This window comes from Solanum pennellii, chromosome 5, assembly GCF_001406875.1.
Source record: "Solanum pennellii chromosome 5, SPENNV200".
Taxonomy (NCBI): domain Eukaryota; kingdom Viridiplantae; phylum Streptophyta; class Magnoliopsida; order Solanales; family Solanaceae; genus Solanum; species Solanum pennellii.
Window position 1 is genome coordinate 6,415,367 of NC_028641.1, and position 23,512 is coordinate 6,438,878.

A 23,512-nucleotide genomic window follows, 5' to 3' on the forward strand; every position below is an offset into this window, starting at 1 on the left:
CTCCACCTTCCTTGCTTTTTAATTTTATAAACACACACTCCCCTTCCCCTCTCCGCGCTTTATGTTAAAAGCATAATATATAAATATGTCATTAATTTAATTTTTTATTCAAAAATTTAAAAATAACACAAAAATAATTTGAATCTTTGAGGAAAAGGTGACTGATAGCATCAATAATAATAATTAAAAAAAAAAAGGTAAAATATTGGACACATGTTTTTCAAATTTGATTTTTGAGTGCCTTTTTTGTTCAATGGGAATTTAATTATTCCTTATACATTGCAATAGAATATTTCTATAAAGTGTTTTTCTTTTTTAAGTTCTCACCGTTAAACATTACTTGTTCTAGTCGAATTCTGTAAAATAAATATTCTTTTTATGTCTTTCTTCTATCTTTATTATTTATTTATTTTTAATTTTTATCTGATATGTGATATTCACATGTAAATTCGATTAAGAGTTAACACTAACATTAGTTTAAGTTATAATGTACTTATTTGATGTTCAACTTTTATATTAAAATTTTAATTGATTTAGATTTATATCGTGTAAGACTTGTTCAACAGTGAAAAATCGTCATTTTATCAACTAATAATTGGCATGCTCTTTAACAAGAAAAATTAAATTCGAGATTTTTGATAGACGATAGATAATGATATGTATTATTTTGTAACTTTGTAAGAATTGAATGGATTTAATACAAGTTACTGTTTTAATATTGTACATAATTATTAATACTTTGAATTTATAGGATATTTTTATTTGATATTTTGTACGTTACACTTACTTAAAATTATGAACTTTCTAATTATGCATCTATGTTGTAATTATGTGCTAGTTAACTCTAGTTTAATTGCTAGAACAAATTTAATGTTGTAATTTATGTTATAAATTTAAGGCTTGCTCAAACATGTTATAAGAAAATTGCATAACAATAGTTTCTTTTGAGTTTTTTGTTTGGTGTATAATATCTTTTTGGATTGGATTGATATATATGTTCATGTTATATAAGGCTTATTGATGTATAAAATTACTTTATATCATGAATTTATTTTAAAGTCGAATATAAGATTTTTTATGCTTGTCGATGTTTTATACTTTATGAGCTTCGACTAATCCAAACACGCACTCATATGGCCCCATTAAAATAGGGTCCGAATAACTCCCTTATTAAAAAAATTTCCTGATTCAAACTTGCGATTATTAATTAAGGTTCGCCTAACTCGTAAATAATATAAACAACCAACTTGATTAACCTTCCAAGCTAGTTAATAATCAAAATTTTAGAAGAATAGTAAGTATTTGGCCAAATACATAAACATATCTCTAAATTTGTTGGGTTTCTCCTCTTAGGTATCTCAACTATGCTATTTTCCTTTTGAATCATTAAATTACCCATAATTTATTCCTTTTAAACATCGCTGGCTGATGCGGAACCATATTTTGCAAGGGGGTATTAACAGAGGATACATATGTTGATTCAGAACTCATTAGTCCAATTGATAGTGCAAAATGTTTGAGAATAATTGTGTTTTACTTCAAGTTATTTGAACACATTAGTAAACAAACGAGACTACACACAGTTTGTCTTTATTTCTTCAATCAAAATCATTATAGTACAAACACAATTGAAGGCATTTACAATAGAAAAATCGATCAAAATCAACCAATGGTGTTTAAAAGGAACAAATTATGGGTGATTCAATAGGAAAATGACGTAGTTGAGATACCTAAAGGGAAAAATCCAACAAGTTTAGGAATGTATTTATGAGTTCTTTATAAATTACTCCCTCTATTTCAATTTATGTGACTTATTTTTTTTTTATATTCGAAAAAGAATAACACATTTTTATATTAGGTAATAATATAACTTTAAATTGTATATTTTATTCTTAATGAAATAATTTATAGTTACACAAATTTTTATCATTAATCTTTGATCACAAATTTTAAAAATCTCTTTTTTTTCTTAGATTTTATGTAAAATTAAATTATCTCACATAAAATAATACTGTAAAGTAATAATTATAAGGTATATATTAATGAGGCTTAATTTTTTTTTATTTTTTGCCATTTTAAGTGATGTTTCAATTATCTAGATAGATCACTTAATTCAGTATTGCAACAGAGTACTAAGAAAATCAGACAAAAATGGGACCCACTACATTATGAGTTTTAAATAAGAATATTTTATTTTTTATTTCTTCTAGGACTTAATGATTTTTGCTAAAATAGCCCTCGGAATTTAGGTTTATTTACCAAAAAAAGGGGAATTTTCTTTTTGTGCTTCTGATTTTGTCTGATTGGTGGATACAGTACAGTACTGTTTAATAAAAAAATAGAAAGAAGTACCGTACAAAATACCATTTAGATTTTTAAAGTACCAACATGGTATTTTTGTTGCATCACAAGGACTTGGAAAAAATCACAAAAGGGCTTTTTGATAAAATAAAAATAAACATAAGTTTTTGATGAATTATTTGACATAAAATAATTTGATGAAATAAAAGTTGTAAAAAGACCAATGGAAACACTTATTTCAACGCTGCTAAAAAGTTAGGGTGAAATGATAAATATTTTTTATTTTGAATCAAAAAATTTGAATTTAAGTTCATTGTATGAGGTTATTATTTTATCAACATAAGTTTAAAATCACAAACTAAATGATATTCTGATGTTTAACTTTTGGGATGAATCGGAGGAATTAATGACTGAATCTTAGTAGATTGTGGTAAAAGTATCACTCTGCCACTTATAATACTTTGTCGTGTATTTAAGACGTGAATTTTCTATTTATCGTTTGATCGAAATTATATTTTAAAGTGGTTCACACGACTCTTCTACCACGATTCTCTTAGGGGAAATCATAAGATTCAAATTTTTTTTTCCCTAAAATTCTGATCAAATTAAAATCAGAAAAATCAAATTAAACGGAGGGAACAATAATTTTGTGTGTTTTAACTTTTAAATTAATAGTACTATTATAAATTTCAATTTTAAAACATAAAGATATTTTACGGTAAAATTTACCTGTATCGGATGTTTATATCAAACGATAGACTTGATATAAATACCCGGTACGGATAAATTTTTAATTAACGTTGAGTTTTTTACCAACATAAACTTTTGTGTTTTTTTTTAACACGTGGTATAGAATATGTAACATGGATTTAGTAAGAATATATTTTATCACTCTATAATTTCAATTAAATAATATTCTAAATTAATTATCTTGAACTTTATTTTAATGAAATCCTAATTAGTTGTGGATTATATTGAAGAATTAATTTTTACTTAGCTAAAATAGACCAACAGCCTTAATTATTATTTTTTTTTGTTTTTATAAAGTCAAGTTGAGAATCGAATTAGTGTGCGTTGGCTTTTACTATAATTGAATATTTAGATTCTTACTTGATCTAATTATAATAATCATTATTTTATTAATTTTTTATTTACTCTTGTTTAGTTGGTGTTTATTAAAGTTTTCTCTAAATAACTAAAATCTTAGATGGTGACTTTTGACCTAAACTAAAAGATGAAGATTAAATAATTAGAGTGGTTGAATATTTTAAATCAAATTTGTACAATTTTTTTCAAAACCCTTCAAACAGTTAAGAGCAACTCTATACTTTATTTATCAAGTTTCGATCCACGTGCCAATCACTAAGATAATATTCATGGGATAATATGAAATATTTATTTCGTGTCACTCGTATTATTCGAATATTTATAATAATCATAGCTCATAATTTATAAGATTTTTTTTTCGATATATTTATTTTTAACCTAAGAGTAAAGATAGTTATAACAGAAAAATTACTGAAATACACATCTTATATTTCTCTTATTTTCAATATTTTTTTCTATTTCTAAAAGACTTCTAAAATCCCTTATTTCTTTAATGTATTCGAGCTATATATTATGTATCCGGTTTATTTTATAATGCATTTGAACTAACTTTTAATTTATCAGAGCTACATATTATGTACCCAAATTATGTTATAATGTATTCAGATACACTCTAATGTATCCGAGCTACATATTAATATATCCGATTTGTTTACTTTTTAAGGAATTAATGTAAATAAAGAGGGATTATTGTATTTTCATACTCCCTCCGGTCGGTATTGTTTGTCATGGTTTCTATTTTTAGAGTCAAACTATAAAAAATTTGACTAATATTTTAAGATGCATTTTTTCATCATATTAATATGAAAAAATTGTAATTTATAGTACTTTTCATATTGTTTTAGAGTATTTAATTTTTTTTGTTTAAAATATCGAATTAATGTGATCTAATTTACCTTTAAAATAAGTCAAATTGACTTTCGATAAGCGCCACATGACAAATATTTCTGGACGGAGGGAGTATTAAAACTATGTAATTCCTAAAATTTATCCATAATTCTTGTCTTGATGATTCATTGATTCTAATATTAATTGTTGTTCTAATATTATTCGTTTTAGATCAAATCTACCTGATTTTCTTGAAAATGTCTTACACTATTAAGAATTCCTTATACCTTATATTTGACGTTTTTTTCTAGCTATCAATATAAAACTTTATCCATGCAACGCATCAAACAATTATTCATTCTTATTTTTCTTTTTTATTACAAGAATAACGAAACAATTTTTTTACTCGATATTTAAAACAAATTATATATATTCCACAATAATGAAAAAGATATAAAGTTGGTAGGATACAGTTTGATGAAAGAAAATTGTACATGCCAAAGTTACCCTTCCTTTTTAGCAGTGTGTTACAGAACTTATACCTACCTAAAGATTGGTAGTCAGTGGTCACTCTCAATGTTGATTTTTTCATTTTAAATTTTATTATTTTTTTCTTCATCAAATGAATTTTATCTATGTTTAAATTTCTTCGTAATTTAAAGATCGTTAAATATTTATTTTTTAAGATGTAAAATAAATTGAACCTTTTTATAATGTATTTGATCGCCAAAAATATCAAATTGTATTTCAATAATTTATACAGTTCACCGAATGTGACACTTCTGAGTGTCTCACCAATATCACAACTAATTAATAAAGAAATCAACAAAAGAAAATAAGAAAAAAGATCATAAAATATTTTTAAAAAAATAGAAATGAAAACTTTACCAGATAGTTCATATTGAAAACTTTTACTTTAAGTGGTATTTAGCTGTTTCTTCTAATTGAATTCGAATCGAATGCAATAAAAAAAATTAAATTACAAGTTGCTAGATTTGATTTTTTAATTAATTTTTATGTTTATTAATATTTGTAAATTTGATATCTGCATTAAAGTTTGATAAATTCAAATTTAAACAGGATAAGACTCATTCGAGAAAAGTACTTCCTAATTAAGAATTTTTTCATACCTAAAATTTTAAAAGTTAAACGTCTAACTAATTAATGAATCTTTATTTTTTATACTTAAGAAAATTTCTAAAAAAATTATTTTATTTTATTTCATTGATAAGTGATCATACGAGATTATTTGTACCTATGAGTCCATTTATGTATTAATGAAGTTTAAAAGGTTATTTTTACTAGATTTAACCAAGTTACACAAATATGTTATTCTAGCTCAAATCAAACTATTTACGAGAAAAAAGAATTTTATATCGATCGAGTTTAATAAATTTATCAAAATAATTAAAAAGTATAAAGAAAAACATATTTAAAAAAAAAGTCGAGAAAATTTTAACACTTGATAAATAAATACAAAAGTAAATTCAATTAAAATAATGTAATTATTCCACCAAAGAAAGTAATCCTCTCAAATTTTATGTTAAAAATTAAGTTGACATATATTGACTTCCTTCTAAATCTATCTATCTAAAATAATTACATAAAAATATAAATAATGTTGCTACTTGACTAAGTTGAACTTTAGAAAATATAATTTAATTTGATTTTGATATTGAAAAGTTATAGTCCATGAGATGTACATTTCTGACCTCATTCTCCACTGTTTTTTTTTGTTATAAAATATACTTTTATTTTATTCCTATTTCTATTCCTACTTCATTAATATTTGATGGCTCTTGGAATTTTCACAAATAAATAAAAGTCTCACATGCCCTTTTCCTTTTGTCACTCATTTCTAGCAAACATTATCCTAATTAGTTTAAAATACCCCCCAACATACTTAATTTGAGTTCATTGCATGTACTTCACAATATAGAATTCATATTTATGATGTAAATTTAAGTGTCAGCTTGTATATCATTTTGATCGCAGAGTCAGTTATATGGTGTTTTATTAAAATTATGATATATGATTTTTAAGAAATTTTTACAATTTTTTAATTACTGGACTAAATCTTCAACTTGTATTAAGAGATGATATATATATTTATTAGGTTAAAATCTTATCTTTATATACAATGTAATTTTCTAACAAAGGAATATCGCTTGACACCTAACGAACAAGGATAGCTCGGCCCCTACATCGCTCGAATATTTTATTATATATATAGAGAGAGATTGCATAGTAAAGTTTAGGCAGATATTTTTTTTTATATTCAATTTCTTTGTTTCAAAATAAGTGTTACTTTAGTTTTTAAAAAATTGAAAAATATCCCAAATAAATGAGATAAAACAACACTTATTTTGAAAGTTGGAACTTGAAGTGACTTTATAATTTTTCTGTGGCTTCATTGATCATTATACCGCAAATATCTATTATATTTTCTTCTACCCTACATCAAGGCAAGTACCAAATAATTCCAAATATTTAATTTTGTAATTTCATTTACATATATCAGGTAACTCAAATTATTTAATTTCTTACCCGCTACCTTTCATTAATATAAGTCCTGATCAAGTAAATCAATTTATTTAAATTTAAACGTATGAAAAGAAATTACTTAATATTTTCTTATTTTAAATTAATGAAACTTGACTTTGGTACTTTATAATTTTTCTCCCACTTTATTCATTATTAAATCGCATTCAATTAAACTTTTAGACCGGTGATATCACAATGAGAAATTTGTTTGTTTAATTTTCTAAAATAATATTATCTTAAATGTAACTTTATAATTAAACGGCTTAAAAAAAAGCCTCATTGCGTGTGCTACACGTTAACATAAAAATCTCACATGATTTTGAATTCAATTAGGAAGTAATTAGCTTAAGTTTTAGTCAATCTTTGGATAATTAAGTTGTTTAATTGCTATGCCTATTTTAACCCTCAATTTAACAAATCACTCATTTAATCGATTGAAGTTTGGAGATAACTTTTTTGGAAAAAATTTTATATTTTCATTTTATTCAAAATTAATACCCCCACTAACCATATTTAATTTATAGGACCTTTTATGGATGTACAATAATGTCACTAGAGGGCTATTTTGTGACCCCCAAAAAAACAAAAAAAACTATGTAATTACTACTTTATTAAAGATGGCCATAAATCACTTATATTTGGTAACGGTCGTTCTCCAAATAAATGCACAAAAACGTAACTTATAATAAATAATTAAATAAATCATCATTAACCTGCCAAAATTTACCTTAATTAATATTGGAGAAAAGTTTGTAGAATTGCATTCCTGTCTATATTAATAATAAGATTCTTTATCCATGATTTAAAATTTCAATTTTATACTTTGATGTGAAAGATATAGTCTAGCGCTTAACTCTATTTAGATAATTGTTAAGTATTGTTTTATATTTGTACTAAATTATTGTGATGAAATATAATATTATAGATAGGTTTAATTATTTTTATTGTTACATATATAACGTTAGTTTGTTACATATCAACAATTTGAAGATTATATTTAAGAAAAAGGTAGAAACCAAAAAGACTATATATAAAAATAAAAAAGAAGTAAGTACAAAATGAGGTAAAACGACGTAATCATACAAATCGATTGTTACATAAAATTAAGCTTTTCATCATTATATGACGCTGAATTTAACTATACGATAGGATGAAATTTTGAGTAACAAATATTTCATTTAAACTAACAACACAGACAACAACAAATTCTTAACCTTATGAACTCTAAATTTTATAATAATGATTTCAAGAGTTAATTATTGGATTTGAAATTTGCTTTTTCTACATATTAAATAATCTCTTAATACGAATATACTAATTAATTAAACGATTATCGAGTTCAATCGAATTTGTGCCCCTACCCAAAATTTTTACTCCGCCTTGATAACAATCATGCAAATAAGTCGTAAGCCTTAAATTTAAACTAATCAAACCACCGTAAATATTGAACACTAAATAAAAAATAAAAACATAGAAATACTGGTGAAAATACATGGTTATAAATAAATTTTATCCATTTATGTGATGGCTGGTTATTATTGGTCAAATAATAGATAGAGAGGGCTGTCATTATCAACTTATTAATCAACTTATGAATTTTCAGTAGGCCATCAGTCAATTAAACTTAATTATTCTTAGATTTTATTACTCACATAATGAAAATTAACTATATCATCCCCCTTATACTCTCGATCTAAATATCTACAGCTTAAACTGTTAGGTTATGGAGCCTGATAATATTTAGGCTGTACTATTTATTCTCCATTTATTCTCTATAATCAAAAATATTCTGTATAATTAATATATATACCCCACCGTCGTAGAAGTTTACTCACGGGGTGTTACCACGAAATACTGGTTTCTCTCTTTCTCTCTCTAGATCTCTCATCTCTCTCTCTCTCTCTCTCAAGTTCTTGTATTCTTCATTCATCAAGTATGTGTGTGAATTCGATCCTAACACAAACAAGCTTTGCTATAAAAGATATATATATATTATGAACAAGTGAAACTCTTAGACTCTATCCTAGAGTTCAAATTAACTTATAAAGTTGAAGCCTATATATTAATATTATTATCTATGTATATTGTGATTGGATATTAGCAAATTGATATAAATATTGATTTGGTGGTACAAAATAAATATAATATAGTATAGTTGTTGTGATCCTATAAACAAGAAAGTGGTCCCTTGAAGACATGCCATGGTCACTTTCATGGAAAATGTGTGACACTTTACAACTAGTACAAGATTTTGCTTAAATTGATACTAAGGGCCCCTCACTAATTCCAATATATAACTTGTTCATTTTAGGATTTAGGGTATGAAAAAAAATAAATAATTAATGAAAAATAAGTGAAATTGTTATTCACTTTTTTGTGTGTGTGTCTAGTACATTTATAAGATATTACTATGTCAAAAACAGCAAAGAGTGTGTTAAAGTTTTTATCGGCATTAGTCAATTATTATCGGATCGAACTAAAATCGCTAGAAACATTTACAAAGAGTGTTAATTACCTCTAAAAACATTTTTTAACAATAATAAAGTTATTCTCGATAATTAATTATTGCTAATGATTATTCTTGATGTAATGCATATGAATGGGGCGGACCGTGAGAATTTGGAGGTGACAAGGGGTGGGATGAACAAAGGATGGGGTGAGAAGGAAATAATAAGAAACTCGTTTTACACTAGAAAAATCATTTCTTTCATTTTTAAGAAACTTATTTTATTAAAAAAAAGAATATATTTGGCTCATTTTTTAATTATTTATTGATAATTTTAGATTTCTTTTCATTGGAATGTCTTTAAATTTGGTGAATATAAATGGGCCTAGGGTTTTTGTTTCTATTTCATGTGTTACTAGTTGCTAACATCCCAATTTAGTTGCCAACCACCACCTTATAAATTATCTAGAAAAAGTAAAGTGACATTATGACTAATTTCCCTTGTTCATATTATTGAAAAATAATTTCCAAAGCTCTATAATTAATATTATAAAAAGTTTATACATGAGATGTTATGTTGTCAAATCCATTTTCCTCTTAATTACTTGTAACATTCATAGTATAGTAATGTGTGTTAAATTGTAAGTACATTGCTTTGGTGAGATGTTATGTTGTCAAATTTGACCTAGTGTCTTTTGTAAAAAAAAATTAAAAAAATATCTTTTTATTTTTAAAATTTTCTATGGAAAAATGAAAACTCTGGACTTCTTTTGCTCAATTATCAGTCCAAGCCCAATAAAAAACAATAGCACTTCATTATTTTTAGGTTTAGTTTCTATATTTTTATTGTTATTTTTTTTGGTCTTTTAACTCCAACCACACAATTTGTTTTATCCAATAAAAATACTCCATCTGTTCCATTTTATGTGACATTTTTTTGCATTTTGAGATTCAAACAAATTTATCTTTGGCCGTAAGTTTCTCATAGATTCTTTTAACATTTTGAATTATCAATTATTATAACTTATAGTACTCTTTATCTAGTTTACAAGTATATAAATTTTATTTCAAAAAATTTGAAAATTCCATACGCAAATATTCGATCAAAATTAAACTGTTTGAATCTCGAAAAACGGGAACAAGGGGAGTAATTATTTGAAAACATAAAAAGAATTTTTTTTTTACTAAACAGTATTACAAGAATGCTTCAATTTAGCTCAACTTCCTTGGTTCATTTTATTAATTTACTTTTGTCAAGTTTCTATTTAACAATGTCTATAGCGATATAATATTACATAAGTTGAAGTCAATTTTAAAGAAATTTGACCGTTATAAAGACGTGTTGTTATGGAGGATGATTTATTTTAGAATGGTCTAACCGTATAATAAGAATTACAAGAAATTTTTATTGAATCCTTCGATTTCTTTATTAAAAACTCTGATTCTGACACAGATGAAAGAGACAATTTGTTCGTTATGCATCTCTAGTTGTACTTTTGTTTGGTCATTATCTTTTTTGGAATATGAATATTTTCACCTATCGTTTTCTCAAACTTGTGGATTTCACGTGGGAACATCAACCATCCTGTTTGCTAATTTCTAAACACACACAAAATCTACTCCTTTCACTTTTCTCAAAATTCACTCCGAGTCTCGTAACATCATATTATATTAATTTATTGTAATTAAATTAAAATATATAATTAATAATTAAATTCAAAAAGAAATTTATCGTAAAATATTATTCATTTTAAAGTTTATTATGAGTCTTAATTCAAATTGTACTGATTTGCACATATCAAAGAACTTATGATATAACATTTCTTTGGCTACAAAATCATAATTTCTAAATATGAAAAAGTATACTTTATTTTCTAATAAATAAATTAAAATTGAAAGAAAAATGTCATACAAAATTAAATAGATGAAGTAAGATCACTTAATAATAGTGTTAATTAAGGGATAAACTCTTATACGAAGTATATATATATATATATATATATATATATACACTGCGACCCCCTTTGTGAGGAGGCACCGCCTCGGACTCCCTGACAGCCTTAAGAGGAAGGAGTTGTCCATGGGATGGACAACGAAGTGTATCGATCTCTCTCTCTATATATATATATGTCAAGATACTCACTACAATTGGAAAACAAACAATTTAATATATTTAGTATAATTTTATTAATAAATTTTAGAGATACATAAATTTTACATCTATTTTTATAATGTGAAAGATATTATTTTATATAATACTCACTGTTTCTACATTAATCAAAGTAAATTTGACCAGATCCCACCTTCATAATTATGAAAAGTTAAAACTTTATATGTTATTTAATTTGGCTGAGTTTGACAGAAAGATGCTTAATAACACAATAATTTTGGAATATATGAAAGAGGAAAATACTATCTACTAAGGTACAGAATTAAGTTTGAAGAAATATATATGAAGTAATATAAACTAGAATATAAAATAAAAATATTTTATATTATTTGCATTTTTATTTGAATTGACAGGAGAAAGAATCATGTAACGAAAAAAGTTCTAAATTTCATAAATATTAAACGATGATTTCCTTTCATTTATCCTAGCATTAGTGAATTTGTTACTAGGTGATGATAAAAATCTAATAAAATTACTCGCAATATACTTAAGCGGATCAAGATATTACAATTATCAAAAGAAAAAGAGAAAAAACTTAAATTTCTAAATCATAATTCACACTAAGAATACTGAAATTGTTACAAGTTAATTCCCTTTCTTTTGACGTACAAATTATTGTTCAATATATTTCTCCTTCGATTTTAATTTATTTATCAAAATTTAACTTTGATATAAATGTTAAGAAAGTGAAAAGTTTTTTAAAATCTTGTGATCTTAAGAAAATGTCAATTAAATATATCATTTGAAAAAAAATTGCAAAAAAAAAAAGAATTTGAAAGAGAACAAACAAAAAGTAAGAAAAATTTAATTTACTTTACTCTAGGAAAAAAAAGCCTAAAGTAGCTTTATGCTTGAATGGATAGAAAAAATGTAGACTTTAATAGTTGTAGCATTTATATTCACTTTTAATTCACTCTTTTTTTTCCCTCACACTTCACTGAAAATTACAAGATGTGATGGGAGAATATCATAATATTTTAAAGAAATTATTAATAAGACAAAATTTAGAAATTATAAGCAAAAGAAAAACATGTTCCAATAGTTTTAATTTTTTAACTAAAAACATACTCCACAATTAAGTTTGTTATTCAACGCTTAAATTTATTAAAACTTAAAAATTTCGATTCATATATCTCCAATATGTATATATAATAAATTCCCAAACTTAAAAAAATACAAATTTTAAATTCCTATTTGCTACAAATTAAAATACTTCACCCAATAGATTTACATTCACTTGATTTTATTAATTTTATTTTTAATATTGTAACTCTTGCTATTAAAAATTCTGACTTCGTTATCGATTTAATTTCTTATTTTCTGGAGAGGGGATGACATGCACATGAAGAATTGTATAATTAATATACGTGGAAGCTTCTGTAACGCATAATATTTGTTTTTGATTAATTTAAACTATACTATTTAATATTGTAAAAAGAATAATCCAAATACCTAAACATTAATTGGTAAGTCGTAATCATCAATTAGGTATGCCTAGTTGTAGCTGTCATTAATTATTTAAAGCTGATTTTCTCAATATTCACGAATCACTTGATATTTTATTTCATGGTCATAAAAATTCAAATTAATAATTTATGATTTCTTTTTGGTTATGATTCAAAAGTTCAAATATTATAATAATTAAACTTTGGACTTAAATATTTTTAATAATATATAATTTAAACGATTGAAATCGAGTCTTAACGTTAAAATGGAAAAAATCTTTTGGTCAGAATGGTATTTAATCTATATTATTTCATTTTTTTAAACATTTTTAATAAAAATTAGAAAAAGGAATAATTTATTTTAAAATAAAAAAAAATATTACTGAATTTCTAATTTTCTGGTCAAATTCTCTAGCCATTTAGCTTGTTAAAATTAATATCATGTGGTGAGGAGGTAATGAGTTCGAGCCGTAAAAACAACCATTTATCCGATTGCCACGTTCATCAAAAATTAAGTGCACACCAATTATCTTTTTATAAAATTTGAATAACAATTACTTGCTCTATTTCAAAAATAATAATCTCCTTTTCTTTTAAGTCTGTTTAAAAAATAGACCTCTTTTTTTTTTATATCAATTTCAGTTTTCCACGTGACATTTTTAAGGCTAAAAGATTTAAAGACAATTTTGTACATTTGACATAACTTTAATTAAGGACTACAAGATTCAAAAATCTTCCTTATTTTCTTAAAATCAGTATCAAGTCAAACTAGACCATTCTTTGTGAAACAAAGTATATGGTAATTAAATCCGTGTATATGTTCAAAAACTTCAACACAAAAGCAAATTTCTCAAATATTTGGCTATACGTAAACTAAGAAGACCAAATTTCTATACTTTGTTTTAATTGTTCGGTGTTTGATCATGACTAATTCCTAAAGGTAACGTCCTTAACATATTCAAATCTCTCGTTAAAGTTCACTAACAAATTTAAGAGACATTCGATATATATATCGTTTTTTTTTAAGGAGGGCAAAAATGTAAAAATCTATATTAGGTTTTTTTTTTTTTTGTACCATAAAAAAACAGCGGATGAAGTGAAAGTTTTATTAATTGCGGCGAAAAATTCTCGCAAATCTCGAAATCTTTCCTTTTCAAATCCCGAGGTAGATTCCTGTCCACGAATCTTGGGCTTTCATGTTTTTCTTCAATTACCTAATTACCCTTTCAAATAAATTTTCTGACAAAAATGCCATTTGTGGTCCCACCTTATTATGCCACGTGTCAGACAGTTTCTATCAGATCTCATCTTTTAAAGTTGCAACAACCAATGTGTTATCTTTATACGTATAAAAGTCGTTTGATGTGAGGTATAAAATATAAGGTATACAAATTACGTAATGAAATGAAGGCCTATTTTATCCTACGTTTAGTTGAAGATAATAGATGATTGTGAGATAATTTATCCTAATATTCATGTCTTAGTGATTAAAGGGTTCATCGTTCAACATTCAAAGTTTAGAATTTAGGGTTTATGATTTATGATTTAGACTTTAGGCTTTAGGATTGGAAACAATCTCTTAAGGTTAGTTATCCACTTTTTTTTCGTGGCATGTTATTTCAGAAATTATAAATAAGATGAGTAGTTTTATAAATTTACTCTTACTAAATTTTTTGAAACTTTATAGTATACATTTTTTTAATTTACTTAGTGTGTTTGGAAGATATATTGAAGACGATCAATTTAAAAAACAAAAATTAAAGACCATCGCAAAATAGGGGCATACGTGCAAATGACCCATATTTAGTTGTTCGGGTCTGAAGCCCATATTCATAGTAATGGGCCTTATGCCATATGTGGTTCTAATTGGGCTCAAGTTGGACCCAAAGTTCATTAAGTTGACTTATATTTCGAAGCCCAAATTTGTTATTTTCTTGAATTAAATCGCAAAGTGGACTTAGGGTGAATTCTATAGGTTCAACTGTGAGCTCTTAACTTTTTACTTGAACAACGCATACACAAGGTCGGAGCTAGGGGGAGCCATCTGAATCTCCTTCGCTAGAAAATTTCACTATTCTAGATCAATTTATATCATAGATGTTACGTTGAATCTCTTTAATTTATTCATATGCAACAAAATCTAAGATGTATACATATAATAAGAATAGATTATTTTTTAATTCATTGACTTGGATTTTGTATTTATTTCAAGGAATTAATGTTGTCTAAGAGTGGAAGACTATACAAATGAAATTGGGAAGAAAAAAGATGTGAAAGTAAAGTTAAAATTTTGGTCAACACTAATATGCTATATATATTCTATGGTTTAATTAGAGCTCTAATATGTTAGGTACATATTATTCCATATTCTAAAAAAGTTGTCTAGTTTAAGTCAAAATAAATTGGCCTTACAGAATTTTTTAGGTAACAAGGATGTGATTAAATTGACTTTGGACTAGGTTGGTTTCTAATACTTGGAGAATTAATTTATGTTTTGCAGCCATTTGACTAGTATAATTTAATTAAGTCATTATCAGATTGACCTCTCGTTTTTTATCTCTGTCAGTTTTTTGTATTTAGCGTTTTATTTTTGTTACGTCTAAAGATACTTTGAATATGCTATTATTGTCTCCTTTAAGCCAAACCTGCACGATTTTTCTCAAACAGTATCTGACCACGAAGAGTATATATCTAATATTACCTTAAGTAAGTTACTTTTCTTTTCAATGGCTAATGTGAAACTTTGTTCCACATGACTCGAACCATCACCATTGATGGGTTAATTTAGAGATGAACCGTGTGCCACCCCCAATTAACCGAATATTTATGACCACCAAAGTCTACTTTGTGCATGCGTCTTTGAAACTATGGGTAAAGATAACAAATCAACAAGTAGACGAGTAAAGGCATTAAACCGTACCCTACATTATCATTCTGTTAAAACAACTCAAAAATACTTTTAACATGATGTGATATTATTCGCTTTGGATCAAACCTGTACCATTTTCTCCAAAAGAATCTCACACTATTAAAATATAAGTATTAATTATTTTTCAAAAATAAAATCAAGAGCGAGTTAATGATCTATTGTAACTCGATAAAGATTCTAATCTTATTCGTTCCATAACCGACTTTTGTCTCACCTACAATATTCTCACACACAATTACACCAATAACTGCACATACACATTCATACACGTTATTTTCTTGTTTAGAATATTTAATTTAATATGAAGTTGAATGTTACTATATAAGATATAAAGTTTTTTAAAGATGCCAAAATTAAGTATGAGCATGCTGAGAAATTGGACAAAATGTATTTAATTTGAATTTTATTCAACAACCTGAAAGTGATATATCCAATTATTTCTCCATAATTTTTTCTTCCACTAAATCAGCCAAAAAAATAAAAAAGGTTCCAATTTACTACCTCCTTGTGCCAAGTGTACAAGTCAACCTATTAATTCAAACTTTGACTATATTATATGTTTTTTTTTTATAAAACATGACAAGTGATTATTATTCAATAAATTATTCTTATAACTCAAAAGATGTAAAACTAACATTAGAAGAAAATTCTCATCTACTTGCCATCTCTCTCTTTTTTTTCTTCTTAAAAAAAAAAACTAATTTTCGTCACTAAATTTCCACTTTTTTAAAAAAAAAGTTGAAAGAGTGTGATCAGTAACAATGAAGATTACTGTAACGAAGAAAAGAGCTTCAAATTCAACAACAATGTTGATGGGACTTATACTCTTCGTGTTGATGATTATAGTGTTGAGGCAAAATCAATCTTTTTTCAACTCGAGATCTCGTGATTCTTTTATTATCTCAACTCCTCATGCAATCAGTCGTCATAATTATAACCATGAAGGTATGTTGCTTCTATCTCTTTAAAGACTTTTAAGTTCTATGTATAATTCATTGATGATACGAAGTTATAAATATTTACATAATCATGTTAATTAGTTATACAATGATAAATATTTACATAATAATCATGTTGAAACTGCTCTTATTTGTTGGAAAAGCTAAGAGAAATGTTCTATAATATACAAAAAAAATAACAAACCTTACGCTTATCATTATGTCTTAAACAGATTGTTTCGGATAGATTCTCGATTTTTCAAACCTCAATATTCATGAGTTAATTTCTCAGATTTACTGTTTATTTTCGGTTCTTAAGTTCGAACAATTTGTTTTTACTAAAAAGAAAAAAATAAAATTATTTGGACTTGCATGTTCAAACGGTGTAAGTAATATATTTGAATTTAGTTTTAAGAGTAAATAAATTACACCTGTCATTTTGCTAACGTCCCAATCAATTTTTTATTTTCCGTGATTTCTTCAATCATCATGCATCCGTTACGGAAAATTAGAATTTTTTTTTTATCGAAACTCGGTTTATTTCTTTTAAATCAATATATATTGACCTAATTATTTTAAATTTACGTCACAAAAATTCAATAAAGAAGGAAATGTTAGAGGAAGTGCACGTATAGTCAATTTTGGGACTTCATAGATACTTATAAATTTTACTCGTTCAAAATCGACTTTCAAAACATACGATTAAAATTGTAAAAGTGTATCTGAAGTTTGGCATATTATTGTTTGTGTAAGTAAACTTTCGACTATTTCTTTCGTTTAATAAGGTTTTAAATATATAACATGACTGAACTTCAGACATATAAAACTCGTGTGACTTTATTTCTAACAATCTTTCTTCTTTTTTTTTCAGTAGAAAAATCAAAGTCAATAATCAATTGCAATAGGTCTCATTATTCCTATGATATTTGCTCAATCAATGGGCCAACAATTTTTGACCCATTTAAGTCAACATTTTATGACATGGGCTCAACCAATAAGAATGAGACAAATATCATAGTTGAAAAGATTAAGCCCTATCCAAGAAAATGGGAGAATTTCACAATGGGCCAAATCAATGAATTCACTCTTACTAAAGGCCCAATAGGCCCAAATTGCTTGATCCATCATAAAGCCCAAGCACTTGTATTCAGTTTGGGAGGGTACACTGGTAATTTCATCCATGATATTAATGATGGATTTATTCCCCTTTTCATTACCATTAATTCCTTGTTTCCTAATCAAGATTTAGTCTTGGTAATCTCCAAATTAGAAGACTGGTGGGTCCACAAATACAAGGATTTGTTACAAAGCTTTAGCAAACATCCAATTATTGATATTGACAAGGAGATTAATATCACACATTGTTTCCCTAGTGTCACAATTGGACTCATGTCACATGGTTTCATGAATATTGACCCAAAATTAACACCAACCTCAAAAACCCTAATAGATTTTCATAAATTTCTAGCTACCACATATGGTCAGGGTCAGCTATCTCAGTCTCAACATAGGCCTCGACTTGTCCTGGCAAGTCGTGGTGGTAGCATAGGGCGTCTAGTACTGAACCAGGATGAAGTAAGATTGGTGGCAGAACAGATTGGTTTTGAGGTGATACTATTTGAGCCGAGCAAAACAACATCATTGCATGAGTCGTTTGGATTGATACATTCAAGCCATGCAATGATAGGAGTGCATGGAGCAGCGCTAACACATGCATTATTTTTACGGCCTAGTTCAATATTCATACAAATTGTTCCTATTGGAGCAGAAGGTGTATCGGATATTTGTTTTGGAAAATTAGCAAGGGAAATGAAGTTGGTTTATGAGGAATACAAAATTAAAGTTGAGAAAAATTTGGAAAAGGAGATAATTTAGTGTTGAAAAATCCAAAGGCTCTTCAAGAAAAAGGTTGGTCTCAAGAGATTATGGATATTTATCTTAGAGAACAAAATATAAATTTGGATTTAAATAGATTTAAAATGTACTTAGAGAAAGCATATCAAAATGCAAAAATATTTATGTCTATTAATGGTTAGTAAATAGAGGGTTGGTGAAATTTTGCTTTTTTCTATCTCATATTACCTATTCATATATTTTATTTATTTATTTATGCAATCTTCAAAATTCATAAATAAAAAGAATATTTTTGCTATTTTACCATTTAATTATTTTCAACACATTTTATTAATGTGTTTTATCCATTAATATCAAAATTAAGATTAGAAAACTTTTTTACAACTTATTTGAGGGCATGAGATAAGAAAATTAATTCTACTTGAATTTCATAAATTAACAATAATTTATAATACATATTTTTAACAGTATGAACAAATCCAAAAAATATTATTTTATATGTAATGTTAAATGACTCGAAATTTAGTTAAATTTTAATTAAAAAATTTTAAACGTATACAATATTTTTTATAAAAAACAAAATGATATTTTTTATTTATTTAATTAAAAAGTATGATAATGAAAAAAAAACACTGTTCAAAAGGTAAAATATCATTTCGATCAAATTGATCAAATTTTCTGATCAAAATATTTTTTCATACTTTATTATCCTCAATTAATTATCCTAAATTAAAAATATCACTAAATTTAAAATCTAGAAAGTACCATTTGTCAGACTTATTAATAGTGATGAGTAGGTCCCTCAAATCTTGTATTCATGTATATATTGATTGCTCCTTTATTTATTGTTGGTGGGTTGTTGATTTTACTTTCCACTCTATTTTAACTGTCGCTTTTATTATCTTAATTATTAATTAAAAGAAAATTAAAAATTAAAATATAATTTATTATTTTAACACATTAAATCAAATATCATATACTTAATATAACTAATAAAAATATCACTAATGCCAATATTCTTAATTACTTTTTTGATTTTTTATTCAATTTTTGATATTTATTTAATTAAATTCATATTCACGTTAAAAAACTTCACATTAAAAGGTACAATATTTTGAACAAAATGACTTCATTTTATAGAAACTTAAATTTAAAATTTTTGATTAAAGATGAAAAGATATTATTCTGATACACTTTTAACCGAATTGATGAATTTATATTAAAATTTTGGGGGTCTAATTGATAATTTGCTTTTTTGAAAATGTACACACGTTTTTAATTAATTCAAGCCCCTCATAAAATAAAATCTCACAAAACGTTAGAAATAAATTCTCCTTATGGAAAATAGTGCTTTTGTGTGAATCTTTACAGACGATCACGTGAAGTTGAAATTACTACCATAGAATTGTAAAGCCTTTATTGATATCAAAGTCTCAAAATTTAATTTAAATGATATCAAGTAAATTAATTGAGGATTTTTTTCAAAATTAATATAAAAATTTATAAAAAAATTATTTTTTATAAATTTTCATATTAATTCTCAAAAAAATCTTCATATAATATACAATGTTTTTTACAATTCGAACTTAATTCAAATATCTAATTGGAATGTCTCACTTAAAAGAGTTGACTGTGTATTAACTATTAATATTTGTACACCCATTTTAATTTTAATGTCAGATGAAGTTCGACGCAGTTTGCATGTCTATTTTTATTTAAATAATAATATATTTTTAGAAATTCTACATGTGTTTGAAGATTAAAACTCCTAGTCTAATATATAAAGAAAATAATATTGACACTCTTTTCAATAGTCCAGTATAATAAATTGTTCAAAAATCAAGAATGTTTTTTTTTTTTAAAAAAAAAATCTTTTATATCGAATTACCTTTCATTTTAATGATTTTTTTTGGTAATGCTAAGTGACAAAAAATTTGACTAGGAATTTACAAAAATTCTAATTTTTTTTGAAAAATAAACGAACTTTTCTTTTTCATTTTTAACTAAAAAATATTAAAATTAAAAGGATAAAACCATTAAAAAAATAAAAATAAATAAATAAAATATTATTCTCATCAAATTTTTTTCTTTTTTAAAATTATTCTTCGATCATAAATAAGGATTATCTCTATGTTTAAGAAAAGTTGTTAAAGAATCAAAAAGGTAATAAGAAGTTACGAACAAATTGCTTCTCAATTAAGTCTCCTCGTTTAAGTTTAACTGTTTACTTGTACATACTTAAAGTTAGAGAATACAAATATTAACTAAGACTGAGTTGAAAATCACATTTATGTTTGAATAATAAAAATGTCTCAACAATTCACTACTTACACTTACACTTTTTTTTCCGACCCAGTATCCAATATCCACATTAGAGCCCGACTTAATCAGGAAGTTTCACGTTGAAAGTAAATTGCTCCCTAACAAAAACGACTCTATACCTAAAGAAACTCAAACTAATAACCTCTAATTAAAAATGAAGGATGAATAAGTATTAATCACCCCACCACAATCTTTTATGATGATACTTGAACTTCACTTTTTTTTTTTCTAGTATTTCATTCGGTGCCCGATACCTACATTAGAGTTCGACTAATTTGGATTCGCGTTAAAAAATATCACACTTAAAGTAAAACACTTCTTAACAAAGACGACTTTATACTTAGAAAAACTTAAACCTGAAACAACCTTTAATTAAGAATGATATAAGTACTTATCACTCTACCAGAACTATTTCATCGTCAGTACTTAGGAGTAAAGGTAGTATATAGTAAGTAAGCTACTACTATTATCATCCTTCATTATTTTAGAAATTGTAAAGCAACACAACACACACATTATTCCAATGGCATCCAACTCCAACTCTAATGTGGTTGTTATTATGGTGCCCTTCCCTGAATATGGACACCAAATCCCTCTTCTTCGTCTTTCACAACTCATTTCTTCGTACAATATACCCGTTCATTACATGAGTGTTGGTGCACGAAATCATGAACTGAAACAACGACAACAACAACAACAATATCCCAACATACAATTCCATGATCTTTCAATAACATCGAAAGATAATGACGAAGAAAACTACATGCCTTACTTGGAATCGCTGTTACAAATTAGAGAGCCTCTATCCGCAATTTGTCAAAACAACAATGACAAAAGAGTAATCGTTATCCATGACGCTATAATGCAATTTGTTGTTGAAACTGTGTATACAATGTCACACGTTAAAGTCTACTTTTTCCACGCTGTATCCGCTTTCACTACTTACTCGATGCTCCAACAAATTAAAGAGAATAACAAAGATGATTCATTGTTTACGAGTTTGCAAGGTTACATCCCGTCTATTGAGAGCTGTTTCAAGCCTGGAATGGAGGAGCTAACGAAAATGCTACGCGATTGTAAGTTCAAATGTGGAGAAATTCTGAATAGTTGTAGAGAAATTGAAGGGCATTATATTGATGAACTCTGTAAACAGAGTGCTACTCCATTTTGGGGGCTCGGTCCGTTTAATCCTGTTAACATCGTTCGAAACTCTGATAAAACTCATAGATGCATTGATTGGCTCGATAAACAGCCTGTTAATTCTGTTATATTTGTTTCGTTTGGAACTGCAAACAGTTTCTCGATCGAACAAATTCATGAGATTGCAATTGGTTTAGAGAGATCAGAACAACGATTCATTTGGGTTTTACGAGGAAAAGATAAGAAAGGGGAAAATGTTGGTGATGGTATTGAAAAGATTGATCTACCAAATGGATTCGAACAAAGAGTAGAAAACAGAGGAATCATCGCTAGAGAATGGGTACCTCAGTTGGAAATTCTGGCTCATCGTTCTACGGGTGGTTACCTTTTTCATTCGGGATGGAACTCGTTTCTCGAGAGCGTGAGTATGGGTGTGCCAACGGCAACTTGGCCATTGAATTCGGATAATCCGTACAATGACGTGCTGATAACGAAGGTGTTGAAAGTTGGTTTAGTCGTGAGGGATTGGGTAAATAAGAATGAATTAATCAAACATGAAATAATTGAATCTGGTGTGAAAACTTTGATGGATTCCGCGGAAGGAGAAGAGATGAGGAACAGAGCAATAGAGCTGAGCAGAGCTATTAAGAAGTCCGTTGGAGATGGTGGATCGCAGAAGAAGCAGATGGATTCATTCATTGCTCATATCACAAGATGATTAGTGATCGAGTTTAGAGGTCGATTTCTCGTATGGTTATTCGAATAAATTTCTTTAGCAAAGTTATCTTATCGTGAAATCTGTTTGCTTTAATAATACTTATGAAATTATGCTAGCTACGTTGTTATTATCGTCGATTCGTCTTTAATTATGTGGCGTTTATCATGTGCTTTGACAAGTTAGGCATGACTAGAAATCTTCAAGTAAAACAAGCATGTGATACCCAACTTTGTTTGGATGGTTGTTACATGTGCAATATATTATATTATATTATTTTGATAGATATAATATTTAAATGATATGTATATTATTTTTTTTGTTTTTTTCCGCTTATTCAACCGTCATCTCTTGACCATCTCATCCAAGCTACGAGCCCTGAACCCCCAGTTCCCGTTTCTATTAGTCTTCATAACATTTTGCTAGATAACATAAAAGTTTTTGAAACAATATTTTTTTACTTACTTATCAATACTAAAAAATAAGGTAAGAAACATACTTATTTTCGAAGAGAACTTTTTTAGGAAATTATTTTCCTTCATATCAAAACACTTTTAAATTTGTATAAAATTAAATAAATAAATACATATATTTTATTTGACGTCACATATGATAATTCACATGTTATATATGTTATGTAAATATATTTCTATTTATTCAGCTTTATATAAATTAAATATCTATTTATATATAACCAAATATAATACGTAACAACCATCCGAACAAACAAGCTTGGGCTAATGTCCAAACTGCTTTTCTTTTCTTACTTTTGA

The 23,512-nt window shown here is 26.5% G+C and overlaps 2 protein-coding genes across 2 annotated transcripts; both read left to right on the forward strand.

The window, feature by feature from the left end:
* The first annotated feature begins 16,446 nt into the window (after positions 1 to 16,446).
* Positions 16,447 to 18,749, forward strand: LOC107019239 (alpha-1,3-arabinosyltransferase XAT3). Its single transcript, XM_027917317.1, is given in 3 exon segments — positions 16,447 to 16,715; positions 17,580 to 18,551; positions 18,554 to 18,749. Coding segments are annotated over 3 exon segments (1,347 nt in total). The 5' UTR covers positions 16,447 to 16,531; the 3' UTR covers positions 18,745 to 18,749.
* A 2,658-nt stretch (positions 18,750 to 21,407) lies between these two features.
* LOC107019891 (zeatin O-glucosyltransferase-like) lies at positions 21,408 to 22,742 on the forward strand. Its single transcript, XM_015220252.2, has one exon. It carries the CDS (start codon positions 21,408 to 21,410, stop codon positions 22,740 to 22,742), a length of 1,335 nt encoding a protein of 444 aa, XP_015075738.1.
* Positions 22,743 to 23,512: the final 770 nt, after the last annotated feature.